General features: G+C 39.2%; 1 protein-coding gene across 7 annotated transcripts in view; it reads left to right on the top strand.

Moving 5' to 3' along the window:
- Positions 1-9,908, top strand: part of RIN3 (Ras and Rab interactor 3) — a 118,063-nt gene extending 108,155 nt beyond the window's left edge. For all 7 annotated transcript variants that reach the window (XM_058162594.1, XM_058162599.1, XM_058162593.1 and 4 more), the window contains one exon: positions 6,939-9,908. In XM_058162594.1, coding sequence (XP_058018577.1) covers positions 6,939-7,247 — 309 coding nt within the window. In that variant the 3' untranslated portion in view covers positions 7,248-9,908. The remainder of the gene's footprint in view (positions 1-6,938) is intronic.
- The last annotated feature ends 6,620 nt before the right edge of the window (positions 9,909-16,528 follow it).

A 16,528-nucleotide genomic window follows, 5' to 3' on the forward strand; every position in this document is an offset into this window, starting at 1 on the left:
AGAATCTGCTAGAAGCAAGTGAAGATAAAACAAGTTGTAATAATGATAGTGAAAACCCTTTATAAATCGTAACATTTATATCGAAAGAAGGTGAATGAACAGTGAAAAATCTTGGTTAAAGTTGAATTTTAAGAAGACCAAAAAATATCAACAAACTGAATAGAACAAACTATGGAAATTGCCAAGAAGACAAGCCCAAAAAGACAAAATTTTCAGGAGGAACTTCACAAACAGTTACAAAGAGTGTTAGATGAAACAAGAAGTAACATTATAAACATAAAGAAGCCACGATGGCACAGTGCTAAGAATGCAGTAAGGTAAAGGTAAAGGTTCCGCTCACACATATGTGCTAGTTGTTCCTGACTCTAAGGGATGGTGCTCATCTCTGTTTCAAAGCTGAAGAGCCAGCGCTGTCCGAAGACGTCTCCATGGTCATGTGGCTGGCATGACTAAATGCCAAAGGTGCACGGAACACTGTAACCTTCCCACCAAAGGTGATGCCTATTTTTTCTACTTGCATTTTTTATGTGCTTTCGAACTGCTAGGTTGGCAGAAGCTGGGACAAGTAACAGGAGTTCACACTGTTATGCGGCACTAGGGATTCGAACCACTGAACTGCTGATCTTTTGATCGACAAGCTCAGCATCTTACCTACTGAGCCACCGTGGCCCTCTAGGAATGCAGTATTGCTGGCTAATTCTGCTGACTGTCAGGGGTTCAATCCTGACCATCTCAAGGTTGACTCAGCCTTCCATCCAAGGTCAGTAAAATGAGGATCCAGATTGTTGGGGGCAATATATTGACTCTGTAAAATGCTTAGAAAGGGCTGTAGCAATAACAATAGCACTTAGACTTATATACCACTTCACAGTGCTTTACAGCACTCTCTAAGCAGTTTACAAAGTCAGCATATTGCCCCCAACAATCTGGATCCTCATTTTACTGACCCCGGAAGGATGGAAGGCTTAGACAACCTTGAGCCAGTGAGATTTGAACTGCTAAACTTCTGGGCAGCTGGCAGTTAGCAAAAGTAGCCTGCAGTACTGCATTCTAACCACTGTGCCACCACAGCTCTGAAAAGCAACATGAAGCAGTGTATAAGTCTAAGTGCTATTGCTATTATAAAAACAATGGTAAAGACATTGAAGATCGAAACAGACATTGACAAACAAGAGAAATCTTTCTAAAGATCTTTGAATTCAGAAAAAGGCTTAGCACACCTTGAACTAAGTCAGTGGGCCAATAGTAACCAAGTCAAAGGAGACCAAAGAAAGATGAAAGGAGTATAATGAAGCGCTGTACAGTAAAGATGTCACAATCCAAGATATTTCAGAAGATATTCCTTATTTATAAGAACCTCTAGTACTAGAAGATCAGGTTAGAATAGCACTCTGATCATTACCAAAGCAGAAGACTACAGGAGCTGATAGAATGCCAACTGAAAGATGGCATGCAACAAAAGAAGAATCAATGAAGGTTCCAAACAAGCTATACCAACATATCTGGAGAACAACAGAGTGCCCAGCAGATTGAAAGATAGGTTAATCTACATCCCATTTCCAAAAAAAGAGAGGAGACTTAACAGAGTGTGCAAATATTGTACAATATCCTTAATTCCACATGGTAGCAAAATAATGCTTAGGATAATCCAAAGCAGATTAGAGCCCTGTGTGGAAAAAGAGATGCCAAATGTTCAGGCTGGTTTTCGAAAAAGCCAAGGAATGTAAGATACTTTTGCTGATGCATGCTGAATGTTTGAGAAAAAAGTACCAAAAACAAGTCATTTTGTGCTTCATTGATTATAAAAAGGTCTTTGATTGTGTCAGTCGTATCAAGTGACTGGTAAGTGGGAAGTGCCCAGAAAAATGGAAATCCAATAATAACTTACTGTTCTCATGATAAACGTGTACACAGGCCAGGAAGCCACAGTATGGACAGAACATTGAAAGAAACTGGCTCCAGATTGGCCAAGGAATGTGACATGACTGTACAGTATATGCTCCCCTGATTTATTCAGCCTATACACTTAAACATATATTAAGGAACATATATTAGAAAAAGATAAGTATGGTTTCAAAACTGGTGGAAGACAATGACAAACGTAGATGACATTGTGAAACACAAGGATACTTCAGTGACAACAAAAGTTAAAATAATTAGAACAATTCCGTGATAATATGTACCCAGCGTTGCTTTGGATAACGAAATGGACAGCATATAAATTTAATAAATAAAATAAAATGAAGGCTGGCATCGAAAAAATAGTCAGAGAAAAGCATGGATGCTTTTGAATAATGGAGGTGAAGAATGTTCCTAAAAAAATATGGACTGCAAGCAGCCAATCAATGAGTCATGGATCAAATAAAAGCTGCCGTCCTCAAGGCAATGATCAACAGAAAGAAATTGATCCACTTTAGGTCTACAATGGGCAAGTTGATAGACTAGAAAAAGTGATCATAGTTAACTATATCAAAGGAATAAAAGGGAAACAATAGGGCCCCAATGTTCTTTTGATCTGAAGGCAAACAGATACTGAGACTGTAGAAAAAGTGCAGAGACAAGGAACAAAGATGATTAGAGGTCTCAAGGAGAAACTGTACGATGAATGATTGCAGAAACTAGGTATGTTTAGTCTAAAGAAGAGAAAGATTAAGGGTGTCATGATAGCAGTTTTCCAATATTTAAGGGGGTGTCACAGAAAAGAGGGAGTCAACCTGCTGTCTAAAGCACCTGAGGGCAAGACAAAAAGTAATGGATGGAACATTATGGGGAAAAAAATCCAACCGAGAATTAAGGAGCAATTTCCTAACAGTAAGAACAAAATTACCTTCAGATCAGAGATGGTATTCAGCAGTTTCTGATCAGTTCTAGAGAACCAGTAGCAGAAATTTTGAGTAGTTCGGAGAATCAGTAAATACCACCTCTGACTGGCCCTGCCCCCATCTATTCTCTGCCTCCTGAGTCCCAGCTGAACAGGAGGAAATGGGATTTTACAGTAACCTTCCCTTGGAGTGGGGAAGGAATGGGGATTTTACAGTATCCTTCCCCTGCCATGCCCACCAAGCCACGCCCACAGAACCGGTAGTAAAATAATTTGAAGCCCACCACTGTTCCAGAGACTATGGTTACTCCAACATTGGAAATTTTTAAAAAGAGTTTGGATGGCCGTTTGGATGGAATAGTATTGGGTCTCCTGCTCAAGTAGGGGTCGAACTAGAAGAACTCCAAAGTCCCTTCTTTTTTCTGTCATTCTGTTATTCTATTAAATAGAATAACTGTGTGGATACATATAGCATCTGTCATCAACCCTTTAAATCAAAGGCATCTTTTCCTGGGGCGATGCTGCAGGTGGAAAAGTAGCTGTACCCAATTCTGGGTAAAGATGGCACTGCTTTGAAGGCGTTTAAGACAGTCTTATATGAGCATCAACTCATATAGGATATGAGAACCAGGATATTTAAGGGACCGTCTACTGCCATCTTCTATCTCCCAGCGACCGGTGCGTTCTCACAGAGAGGGACTCCTTAGGGTGCCGTCAGCCAAGCAATGTCGACTGGCGGCCCCCAGGGGGAGGGCCTTCTCTGTGGGGGCACCTACCCTGTGGAACGAAGTTCCCCCTGGACTTCGTCAACTATCTGACCTTCGGACCTTTCACCGCGAACTTAAAACCTATTTATTCCGTCTAGCTGGACTGGCTTGATTTTAAAATTTTTAATTTGTTTTTATGGGTTTTTAAACTTTTGTAAATTTTGTAGGGTGCTATTGTATTTTAAATTATTGGCCAATTGAATAAGTTTTTGAAGGGGTTGTTCTTAATATTATATGTACTGTTCTTTTTGTATTTTATTCTGGCTGTGCACCGCCCTGAGTCCTTTGGGAGAAGGGCGGTATACAAATTAAAATATTATTATTATTATTATTATTATTAACTGTATGGTCTGAAATGCCTTTTTGCCTTTGAAACCAAGGCACTGCAAAGCCTGGAAAAACAATGGATAAGGCTGATGAGTAGTACCAAGGCGATTGATCAAAACTCCTTTGAATAGTTATGCGGTGTTGTTAAAAAACAGATAATGATAGTGAGAATCTGATGGTGCAAGCATTACGAAACCAGACTCAGTGACACCTATTTGTAATTTTTGAGCTGCCCTAATGCAGTTTAGTATTTAAGATTTCCTGTCTTTAAACCTCAAGGTGGCAGCAAACACTATTTTTCCCCCCCAAATAACAAGCTTTGCATATCTATATCTAGGGAGTATCTTGCTTTTGTGCTACTTGTATGCATTGTAAATAGTCCTTCAGATATTATAATCAAAAGTTGCCTTCTGAATCTCAAATCTTTTCAAGCTATGAGGAATTTGATCAAAACAAAAACGAATGGTTTTATCCCAGGCTGAAGACCGTTTGCCTATCTTGTTATGCACTGTCTACCCTGATTAGCAGTTCCTTTTATTCCCCCATGTTAAATATTGAATTTCAAGATCAAACATTAAAATACAATCTAACATAAAAGGGAGACGGGAGAATGGAATAACAATACATAATAAAAGTGATAGAAAAAAAAATACAGCAATCAAATTTCAAACAAATATGACCTTCAACTTTCTTTTAGTTCAGCGAAAATAATCATATAACAACCTCTCTCTAAATTTAAACAGGTAATATTAATAAAGTCCTGATAATCAACACTCTAAAACAGGGGTCTCCAACCTTGGCCACTTTAAGACTTGTGGACTTCAACTGGGAGTTGAAGTCTACAAGTCTTAAAGTGGCCAAGGTTGAGACCCCTGCTCTAAAATGCCAATGTTCTTAAAACATTCTTCTCCTAACTTTAACAAATATTAAATTGTCTAATAATAATAATAATAATAATAATAATAATAATAATAATAATAATAATAATAATAATAATAATAATAATAATAATAATAATAACAGAGTTGGAAGGGACCTTGGAGGTCTTCTAGTCCAACCCCCTGCCCAGGCAGGAAACCCTACACCATTTCAGACAAATGGTTATCCAACATTTTCTTAAAAATTTCCAATGTTGGAGCATTTACAACTTCTGCAGGCAAGTTGTTCCACTGATCAATTGTTCTAACTGTCAGGAAATTTCTCCTTAATTCTAAGTTGCATCTCTCCTTGATTAGTTTCCACCCATTGCTTCTTGTTCTACCCTCAGGTGCTTTGGAGAATAGTTTGACTTCCTCTTCTTTGTGGCAACCCCTGAGATATTGGAACACTGCTATCATGTCTCCCCTAGTCCTTCTTTTCATTAAACTAGGTATACCAAGTTCTTGCAACCATTCTTCATACGTTTTAGCCTCCAGTCCCCTAATCATTTTTGTTGCTCTTCTCTGCACTCTTTCTATAGTCTCAACATCTTTTTTACATTGTGGCGACCAAAACTGAATGCAATATTCCAAGTGTGGCCTTACCAAGGCATTATAAAGTGGTATTAACACTTCACTTGATCTTGATTCTATCCCTCTGTTTATGCAGCCCAGAACTGTGTTGGCTTTTTTAGCAGCTGCTGCACACTGCTGGCTCATATCTAAATGGTTGCCCACTAGGACTCCAAGATCCCTCTCACAGTTACTACTATTGAGCAAGGTACCACATATCCGGTACCTGTGCATTTTGGGTTTTTTGGCCTAAACGTAGAACCTTACTTTTTTCACTGTTGAATTTCATTTTGTTAGATAGCGCCCAATGTTCTAGTCTGTCAAGATCTTTCTGTATCTTGAGCCTATCTTCTGGAGTGTTAGCTATTCCTGCCAGCTTGGTGTCATCTGCAAATTTGATGTGTTCCCCATCTATCCCCTCGTCCAAGTCATTGATGAAGATGTTGAAAAGTACTGGGCCTAAAACAGAGCTTTGCGGTACTCCACTGCATACTTCCCTCCATGTGGATGTAGTTCCATTGAGCACTACACGTTGAGTCCGGTTGGTCAAATATATATATAAAACTTTATGTTTTAAAAGCTACAATAAGACCACACTGTAAGTGGTCGACTTACGACCACAATTGAGCCCAAAGTTTTTGTTGCTAAGCAAGACAATTGTGAAGTGAGTTTTGTCCCATTTTTTTACCTTTTTGCCACATTTGTTAAGTGAATCACTGGAGTTGTTAAGTTAGTAACACGGTTGTTAAGAGACTCTGGCTTCCCCATTGACTTTGTTTGTAGACATCAGGACTTACAGCAGCCGTCATAAAAATGAACTGTGTCTGAATTTTGATAATGTGACCATGGGGATGTTGCAACAGACATATGTGTGAAAAATGGCTATAAGTCCCTTTTCAGTGTCGGTGTAACTTTGAACAGTCACTAAATGAACTGTTGTACATTGAGGACTACCTGTAGACTTTTTGGGTGCTTTCCTGCAAAAGAATTCCCCAACTTCATAGTTTCAGGCAAGAGGTTTTCCCAGCCCTGCCAGAAGTGGACTTAAATCTGGGGCCTTCTGCATGGAAAGCATTTATTACTTAGTTTCATTAAAGCTTAGAACACGTGAAAATCTTTAATCTTTTGAAGAAATCCAACACACAGTCTGCTTCCTCAGATCATATAACTAAAAACTATTAACTCCTTCCACATTTCCTTACGGGACTTGACTTTCAATGACTACTTAACTATCTTAATCCAGGCTTGTACTAAAACTGATACCGCTGAACCTCTTATATACTTGTCCTATATTTTAACGTTTTCTTCCACATTTTTAAACCTTTAAAATCACATTTTTACTATAGTATCATCATTTCTGTTTTAACTTTTAGAAATTTATTAAAAGCAGTTTGTTAGTTTATAATGAATTGGATCCCGATGTTTGGTGATGAAAAGGCCGGACAGGAATTTTATGCATAAATAGGGTTGCATTTTAATAGAGTTAGAATGAGTATTGATGTTATTTCAAAACTTATCTTCTCTTTTTTCCAGGATTTCATTGCCATTTCTTTTATGGAGGCTGAGGCCAAAACAAGGACACTGGCATATCGGACCGACTCCACGACTCATCAATTAATTCAGCAGTGCGCTGAGAAATTTGAAGTCTCAGAGCCCCAGGACTACGGACTGTTTGTCCAAGTGGATAACAAAACTATGCAGATGGATGACGATGCCCTCCCTCACCAGATCAAATCCCACCTCTTGAATAAAGAGCCCATGCTGACTTTCTGCTTTATTTATAAACAACTTGGTGGAGAAGAGTCACCAGTTCCTATTATCAAGGACACAGATGCCTTGTAGCAGCAAGGCTACCCTCTTGGAGCAAACTTGGTTTAGATGTTTCTTCTTCCAAATCATCTCCTCCAGCAGCAGAAACTTTCCAAAATACAGTTTCTTCTCTGGGTGGTGACATGGATAGCATATGCAATCCTCCTCTGGGACATTTACTTGACAGAATTCATTTGCATTTATTAATGGAATATCCAAGGAAAGTTCATTCTTGGAAGGGGGAAAAACTCACTTGAACAGTAGCTTGGAGCCTCAAACCATGAATGGCTGATATAGTGTTAGTGCCAGATTCCTTGGCACAAAGTAAATGGTCTTGAAGTTGTAACAAATTGTTAGACATTGTAGCATCACCTCCTCAATGTATAACAGAAAGGGTGCAAGTTGTTTTTGACGGTCATCACAGAAAATCCGAATGGATTAGATTTCCCTTTAGTAGAACAAAAATTAATAATGATTTAAGTAGCTCAGAGTGATTAGATTCTCACATATCCCACCTAAGATGGCCTACAATGCGCATCTAATGGTAAACTGACGTGGGAGACTGTAGAGGTTTGTGCACTTACATAAAATCTCAGTGTATCTATGTAGTATCTACTGATGTTAACAAAAAAAAATCTGAGTGGCCATTTCTCATATTCTTTCTATGTCTTTGTTATATTCTCTTGTTGCACACATTGTATGACAGCCAATTCACACCCATCTTTATATTTCCAGGTACTGTACAAAATAATTTGCCATGAAGATACAATTGACAAGCAAGAGTCTAGCCATAAATTAATGTAGAAATGTTTGCATTCCATGTCTCCTCTATCCTCATTATCATTCATAAATTCATTCTTAGGAGTGTATCAGAAAGCAGGTTTGCATCAGTAATTTACTTCTCAAAGGAGAAGAACTATATGCCCAAAGTAGAAACTTTACTTTTGCATGCCGAACCCTATATATAGAACTGACAATGATACCTGTTAAAAAACAAGGAAGAACCACTGGCAGTCAGATTAGGTGTGTGCCAGAGTCTAACTCTGCATAAGGTAACCACCTTTATACCTGGATGAAGAAGGAAAGCAGCAGCATAAGAACAGATGACAAGAGTGGAGAGGACAAAGAAAAAAAGAACATTATTATAACAAACGTTTTCATGAATCACAGACCACTTAATTTATCTGTGTCTTTAAGCTGTCATACAATTCCTCGTTGCTGTTATAATAGGGGCTATGAAAAAAAACAGTTGATTTGAGGTATTGTTGTTGTCTTCTACTTTTGGTCCTCTGAACATTTCAATCTAGGTACAGAATGTGGCTCTTCAGAGCTCTCCACAACAATACAAAGCCAGACACACAATCTGGCCATGAGAAGCTGAACCTTGTGTATTAGCTTAATGAGGATAATGGTTTTCTCATATGAGTACAGTATGCAATGGCATCCAATAATGCTGATTTATACAGTCTGTCATCTATCTATCTATCTATCTATCTATCTATCTATCTATCTATCTATCTATCTATCTATCTATCTATCTATCTACTAGACTACTCGTTCAGCAATAATTCAAAATTGCGATGGTACTGAATGATTCGTACTTGCAACTGGTCCTTGAAGTTTTGATAGTGATCTGGGCATTTTGCAACTTGTTTGCACTTATAATGCGTCTCAGTCATGTGGTCACCATTTGGAATCTTCCTTATTGGCTTCCCACAAGCAAAATCAACAGGGAAGCTGGCAGGGAATGTTGCAAGTCACTGTGGTCAATCATTTGCACTCTTCTCCCACCTGCTTCCCACTCACCATTCCCCATCCAGCAGCCTTCCTGCACTTGCATTGTGCTTTGTGGGCTACTTACATGCCTCCCCTTCCTGGCAGCAGCTACTTACCTGCCTGCTGGTCTGCTTGTGAGCCTCCTGGGACTCGCTTAGCAAGCTGCAATCCTCATTGAACAATAACTATGGGGAAGTGCCAGGATTGCTGTCACATGATGTCACATTTAGCGATAGAAATTCTGGTCCCATTTACTGTTGTTATTCAAGGAACACCTATATCTATCTGTCTGCCTGTCTGCCTATCTTGTTTGGCATCTAATTTTGGCGGCTGTTTGGCTTACCATTGATCAGTTAAGATGCTAAACTGCTCTGGCAGAGCTTGAAATCAATAGTTTTGTTAGGTAGCTCTGCTGGCCTAAAACTGTATATTGTCGTCTCAGTGTAAGAGGCCTTTTCTGCCACACAAAAAGTGTACCTTCCAGTTACGTATTATTTCTTTTAAATCTGATATTGAGAAGTGTGTCACCTCTATCATAGCATTTTATAAGATCTGTGCTCTAAGAAGACCTTCGGAAATGTATTTATTTTCTTGATTTATGTGTATTTTAAGGTAATGGAAACTGTGTTAACAAAGACTTTGGAATGGAAAAGCTTTAGTCACCCAGATAGCCTGTCCTCTTCAGGCCACTTATATCAGTCTGATAAAACAGTTTGGAAGGTCACAAGATAACCTTTTGTACTCAGGGGCTAGAAGTAATGTGACTAATTGTATAGACTGTCTTTATCTCTTCAAATAATTCTGCATTATTTTGTGAGTTTATAATATAAATCATGTATTGTCTGAGGACATTCCTCCTCCCAGCTATGCTTGTTTTCTATTATTGTCAACTTTGCCATTAAATTCCCATTCAAAAGATTTAAATTTGCTTTAAATATTCCTTAGTACCAAAAAATAATTTTGGGGTTGACTATAAATGTATAAAATGTTGAGAGCACCTTACATAATGACTGTGGTGGAAACTGGCATGCCAAGGTAACTCGCAAAACGCTCACTTTCCAGAAGACAAAATTATTGAGGTTGATTGTTATACTCTCATACGAAGTTCTGATCTGTCGTGTCCCACTCCTCCGCTGACGGCCGGGTCAGGGAAATCCAAATCAGGCTTGCCTCTGCAGCTCTGCCCAAAGTCCTAGCAAAGTCCTCAGAGCAGGCAGGAGACCAGTAAGTGACTTCAGCAAGATAAGTTCGACTTTGCCTGACTCAGAGACTGCCAGAAAGCAGATCCTTTATATAGGCCATGGGGTGTGGCTCCATGACTCAGCACTCATTAAGGCCTGCCCCTCCCTTCCTTCTGTTGCCTCCGCCTATCCAATCTTCTGATGCGAGGGTCACTCCAATCAGCTGTTGTTGGAAGTAAACTTTCCTCAGGCTCACATGCTGTGGAGGAGGGGGAGGGGTCTAGCTGCTCCGTTTGCCTGGGCATGGAGCCAGGGCTGGGGCCGGGGGATGCTCCCTCCTCTGCAGCCTGCTTGAGCATGGAGCCAGGGCTGGGACCGGGAGGTGCCCCCTCCTCTGCAGCTTGTCTGGGCATGGAGCCAGAACTGGGGCCGGGAGGCATACATTCCTCCGTGTTCGGGAGCAGATAAGCAGACCCCGGCTGCGGTGAGAGCGGACAAGACACAACAAGATCCCTCAGTTCTCTTTTTTATTTTTCTGGACAGATGGGCACATTTTCAAATTAGAGAACATCTAGATAACATGGCAGCTTTCCATTTATTTATGGAATCTTTTTTAACAAGTTAGGGACAGGAAGCATAGTGGGATACTAAGGGAAATATTCTTAGGGTGACTGGTACTAGAGCTACCAAGCTATGAATCCCTGGGCCGTAGATTTGAAATGTGATTTAAGAAAATAAGAAAGAAAATAACCTTGGACTTCAAACAGAATAGACAGGTATGAGTCCTAAAAAGAGGAGAGGAGCAATCAAGAAGAAGAGCCAGTCCAAAGCATTGTATTCAGCCTGCATGGACACCATGTACCGCGTACTACAGCTTCATGCCCAAATTGCTTGCTGGGGATCAGTCTTAAACTGGCCCAAACTGTGTTTGGGCTAAATAATCTTTACACCTGGTCCATTTTCTGTATGAGTCACAGCAAGGAAGTGAGTGAAAACTGAACACCAAGTCTTTCTCCTTTTTCTCATGTGGTGAACTCATGCCAAGATAATCTTTTCTGGTCATGGGGAATCACCCTGACTAACCTAATGCCTCTAGATTCAACTCTATGCTTTCAGACAATATAGCAATTCTCTTTGTTTTTGCTTAGAAATAAAAGCAGGACAGATTCTCATAGAACAGGAAAAATATCAACTAACCAAGAGGATAAGGCTGCGATAATTTGTTCTACCTAATAGAGGACAATTAATGTGAAGAGGTGTCAGTAATGATTTGTTTGAATGTCTATTTAGTCTAAGTGCAATTTAAAGGTCAGGACCAGGATCAGAAAATTGAAGAGATGCTATCTCCTTTATTTTGCTAACTGTTAACCTACAGTATGTTAAGGTTTTAAGTATAATTTTTAAGTGTTTCCTAATTTAAAATTGTCAGAAAATGTTCCTTCAGTTTCCAAGACTCATGGTGAGATGGTTCCAGTGGCCTCACAAAGAGATTTCAGGAGCCAGAGGTTACTTATCCTTGATTTAGAAAGTAGACTGAGAAGGCATACAGTATCTGGTTATGCTGAGATCTGTTAGTTGCTGTCGTTGTTCAGTCACTAAGTTGTGTCCAACTCTTTGTGCTCCAAGGACTATAGCATGCCAGACAACCCTATTGTTTGCCACTGTCTCCTTGAATTTGCCCAAATTCGTGATCATGTGTCAATGACAATATCTAGCCATCTCATCATACTGTCCCCTTCTCTTTTTGCCTTCAACCTTCCCCAACAGCCCAACAAAAATAGCTTTCTATTTAGTTTTATTATACTTTTTTATGCATACATATATAAATCAGCGTGTGCAAATTGTATGTGAGTCTCTGTCTTTTACAAGTTGTTATAAGGGGAAAATCTCTGACACAAAATTAAGGTGTTTCAAGATGTCTATAAAATGAAGAAGGCTATGAATATTCTGATTGCTGCCATAGTCCAGAATTGAGGCCCAATCTCAGGCAGCCCCAAAAGCTTTAAGTGAAGTTCTAAGAGATTTCAAAATTTTTAGAAAATATTGCTATAAGGCAAAAAGAAGCTTTGATTGGAAGATAATCATATAAACTATATTTAACTTACTGACTATAAATATATATATATTAAAAATTATGTCAGACTCCATTTTTGTCTTGACCTCAAATTGTGGCTGTCTGGAAACAGATCTCAGGAGATTACCCAAAGGACAAGTATGGCCTTTGACTCAGAAAAAGTTTCACACTTCTGCCCAGGATTCTGGAACTAAACCAGCAGCAACAGCAGTTTTGTTGACATGAGCCATTGTCATGTGAAAAATTAGGTGGAACATTCCTTTAGTGACTTAGATTATTCACATGACTTATCAGCTGATAGTGCAAAATTCACTCAGTTTCTGGGAACTCTGCCCCTCTGAATTAGTCAACTGGTGTAATGTGGATAAACATGTTTCTTCTGTATTTTTTTCACAAGTGAAGTGGGGGAATCTCACAGGAAAGATTCATAATTCACTATAAAAGTTCTATCAAGACTTCACTATTCACCACTGAGTACAGCAGAGCCCTTTTCATCTCAGACACATAAATCAGCCATGCCCTGGATGGGGAATCCCATTGCTCTTCCTGTTCAGGCCCCTTTGCTGATGCGTGACAAGATTTTTGTTTAACAAATCGGAACTTGTACTTTTAAAAACAGCTTGATTTTTAAGATATGAATTTAATCTTAGATTCATGCAAGGAAAGAGTGACATGTCTGGCTAGTTCAAAGGAAAAGAAGATGAAGAAATACGGGCTCCTAGCACACTGTTTTTTTTAATTTAGAGCAGGCCTGTCAAACTCCTGGGCCCACAGGCCAGATGTGCTGGCCACTCCCAAGACCGGTTTAGCGAAGCGGGGGGCGGGGGGAAGTCCCAATACGTCAGGTGACGTCACTGTGATCATATGAGTTTGACACTCTGACTTAAAGGAATGCACCTGTAAAAATGTGTAAGATTTTCACTTTCGATTCAAGTATCAAGGGAGAAATTTGAAACCAGCCTGTGGTTATTTAGATACTTGTTTTTCCATCTGCTTTGGGAACTTCTTTGTTGCTTCTTTGATGGATCCTGTTTCAAAAACTCTGCTGATGGAATTTTATTTTTTCACATGGTTATATATTACTAAAATTAACTGGTGGGGGAGGGGTGTTGCATGGAAACAATGAAACTGTTTAATTTTGAAAGTATGTTTACTTTTTAAAATATTTTACTCATTTCTAATAGATGATTGTGAAAGCACTCAAAGACATAAACAATTGGGTATTGATTTGTTATGCAAACATTATGCAACATCCTTGTGTACAGTATTGGCTGAGGTAATTCATACATGAATAAAGGCGGCTTGATTAGCTCTCATATACATTGAACTGGAACCAATCAACTACTAGGTGGCAAAGTAATCTTGCATTCCATTTATATCCTAATTTTATTTTTAAAAATATGGCATTTGGAAAGGGCAAATTGTCTACCCAAATAAGAGTTTCAACTGTGTCACCAAGCAAACATGGAAAAGTTGAATTGATAATTCCAGACTCTTTTGGGTGGCTATTATTCTTAACACACCTCACAGGTGGATCAGCTGAAATCTTGCTTCAGAACAGTTTGACTTGATACCTTTTTTTGCTAGTTAGAGCAGGGGTCTCCAACCTTGGCAACTTTAAGCCTGGTGGACTTCAACTCCCAGAACTCCCCAGCCAGCTTTGCTGGCTGAAGGATTCTGGGAGTTGAAGTCCATCAGGCTTAAAGTTGCCAAGTTTGGAGACTCCTGAGTTAGAGTGATATCTCTGTAACACAGCTTTTTCACAGTTTAGGTGCTCTGGACAGAAAGTATATGTCCACAATAAACATTTTCCCTCTTTTATCTATCTTATTGAGCTACATATCATAAACCTGTGGCAAAAACTATTTGGCTTCTACAGGTATTTCTGCCATGACAACTAAATGAAAGTGTCTGTGAAGTCACCAGGAGTCAAGTGCTATTTGAAGGAAAACTTTCCCCTGTAGAAGCCAAATAGCAGAAGTGGGAGGGGGAAGAAAATGGAAGTGAAGGATCATGTCTTGTATTCATGTGGTTCCAAAATTGCAAAGACTGACTCGACGGATATGATTTACCTGTGCTAAGAAATTGGTATTCTGTCATTTACCTGGGGTTCATTTACCCCTGAACCCAACTGGATTCATATTTGAGGCACATACAAGATTCCACAAATAGCAATTTATCCATTCTACAGAAAAATGTGCTTTCATAAATAGCTTTCTATTAGCCAGCAGAGTGAATTTCTAGGTAGAAGTTGTGAATTTCTAGGTAGAAGTTGTATCTGATTTGTGTAGTGAATTTATTCATTCTCTGGGAGTAGATAACAATGTAGGTGCCCATTCCCATAATGTCACAGAACCCAGAAGCCAGGAAGGAATTTCTTCAATGAGAAATCATTGTGGTTTCTAAACTCAGATGAAAACAAACTTCCAAGTGCACTTTTCTAGCAAAGACCAAAGACAAACTCCTAACTCTGTGCTACTCCTAGCTCAATTTTGCACCACTGGGATCAATTTTGCACCACTGAGATGTCCACTACAAAGACAAACAGAAAATAAGCCCTTATAACCCTAAGTAGTTTGGTTTTCATTAATCTGTCAGAGTTGTAAATTAGGGTATCAAGTCTATTTGGATCAATGTAGAATTTAGAATAAGAGTTGGAAGGTACCTTGGAGGTCTTCTAGTCCAATCCCCTGCTTAGGCAAATGGTTATCCAACATCTTCTTAAGAACTTAGCTAACTTAAAAACTTCCAATGTTGGAGCATTCACAACTTCTGGAGGAAAGTTGTTCCACTGATTAATTGTTCTGTCAGGAAATTTCTTTAGTTTTAAGCTGGTACTCTCCTTGATTAGTTTCCACCCATTGCTTTTTGTTCTACTCTCAGGTGCTTTGGAGAATAGTTTGACTCCCTCTTCTTTGGGGCAGCCCGAGATATTGGAACACTGCTATCATGTCACCCCTGGTCCTGCTTTTCATTAAACTAGACATATCCAGTTCCTGCAACCATTGTTCATATGTTTTAGCCTCCAGTCTCCTAATCATCTTTGTTGCTCTTCTCTGCACTCTTTCTAGAGTCTCCACATCTTTTTTACATCGTGGCGACCAAAACTGAATGCGGTATTCCAAGTGTGGCTTCACCAAGGCATTATAAAGTGGTATCAACACTTCACGTGATCTTGATTCAGTATGTTTCAGTAGAAATTTCATGAGTATTTTGGACTGGAAATCTTAATAAAAACAAGAAACCTATCAACCACCATTGGAAACCAGTGCTACTCTTAGCAGTTAAATTTCAATTTAATTAATTCAGATTATAAGCAATGAATTTCCAATCACCCTTGAAAGATGAGGGATGGGAGACATAATAAGAGGAAGAGAAAAGTGCAATGTCTTGTTTTTTTTTAAGAAAGAAGTCATTTAAAACTCAGACAAAGCTAACAGCTGCAGGAAATCCTATTAGCTTACTAAGGAGAACAGAGGTCACAGAATCAAACCATCTTACTTAGTTCAGCAGTTCTTTGTTGTGTAATGATTTCCTAGAAGCAAAATGATATGGGAAACGCAAACAAGCAGGCCAGTAAATGTTTAAGAGGAAAAGGTGGGGGGGAGGGAAGTGGTGAAAAAGAATAAGGCACTTTTCTTTGAATTGTGAAAACATGCTGTGGGTATTTTTTCCACAACCAGTCTTCTTGACAGAAAGCCTCTTTTGGGTGGCTATTATTCTTAACACACCTCACAGATGGATCAGCTGAAATCTTGCTTCAGAACAGTTTAACTTGATACCTTTTTTTGCTAGTTAGAGCAGGGATCTCCAACCTTGGCAACTTTAAGCCTGGTGGACTTCAACTCCCAGAACTCCCCAGCCAGCTTTGCTGGGGGATTCTGGGAGTTGAAGTCCATCAGGTTTAAAGTTGCCAAGGTTGGAGACCCCTGAGTTAGAGTGATATCTCTGTAACACAGCTTTTTCACAGTTGAGCGTCTAAAACATTTTGGGCTCTTAATATTCTCTGAAAATGTTTGAACTACTGCAAAATAATGAAGCATCAAAGGTACTGTATGTCGAACACAAGACTAATGCAGTGACTCTCAACTTCAGCAAGTTTGTGTGTAAACTTAAACTCCCAGAATTAAGATGTCTACATGTCTTAAACTTGCTGAAGTTGAGAAACACTGAAAAGGTTTAGGAACTGTATAGTACGTGTATGATTAGATACAATTTTTTATAAAGAAAATTTAGTGGGCAAACCCCAATATTTCATTTGCAGTCCTCAGATTTTCTCATAC

The sequence above is a fragment of the Ahaetulla prasina genome, chromosome 1 (assembly GCF_028640845.1).
Source record: "Ahaetulla prasina isolate Xishuangbanna chromosome 1, ASM2864084v1, whole genome shotgun sequence".
NCBI classification, from domain to species: domain Eukaryota; kingdom Metazoa; phylum Chordata; class Lepidosauria; order Squamata; family Colubridae; genus Ahaetulla; species Ahaetulla prasina.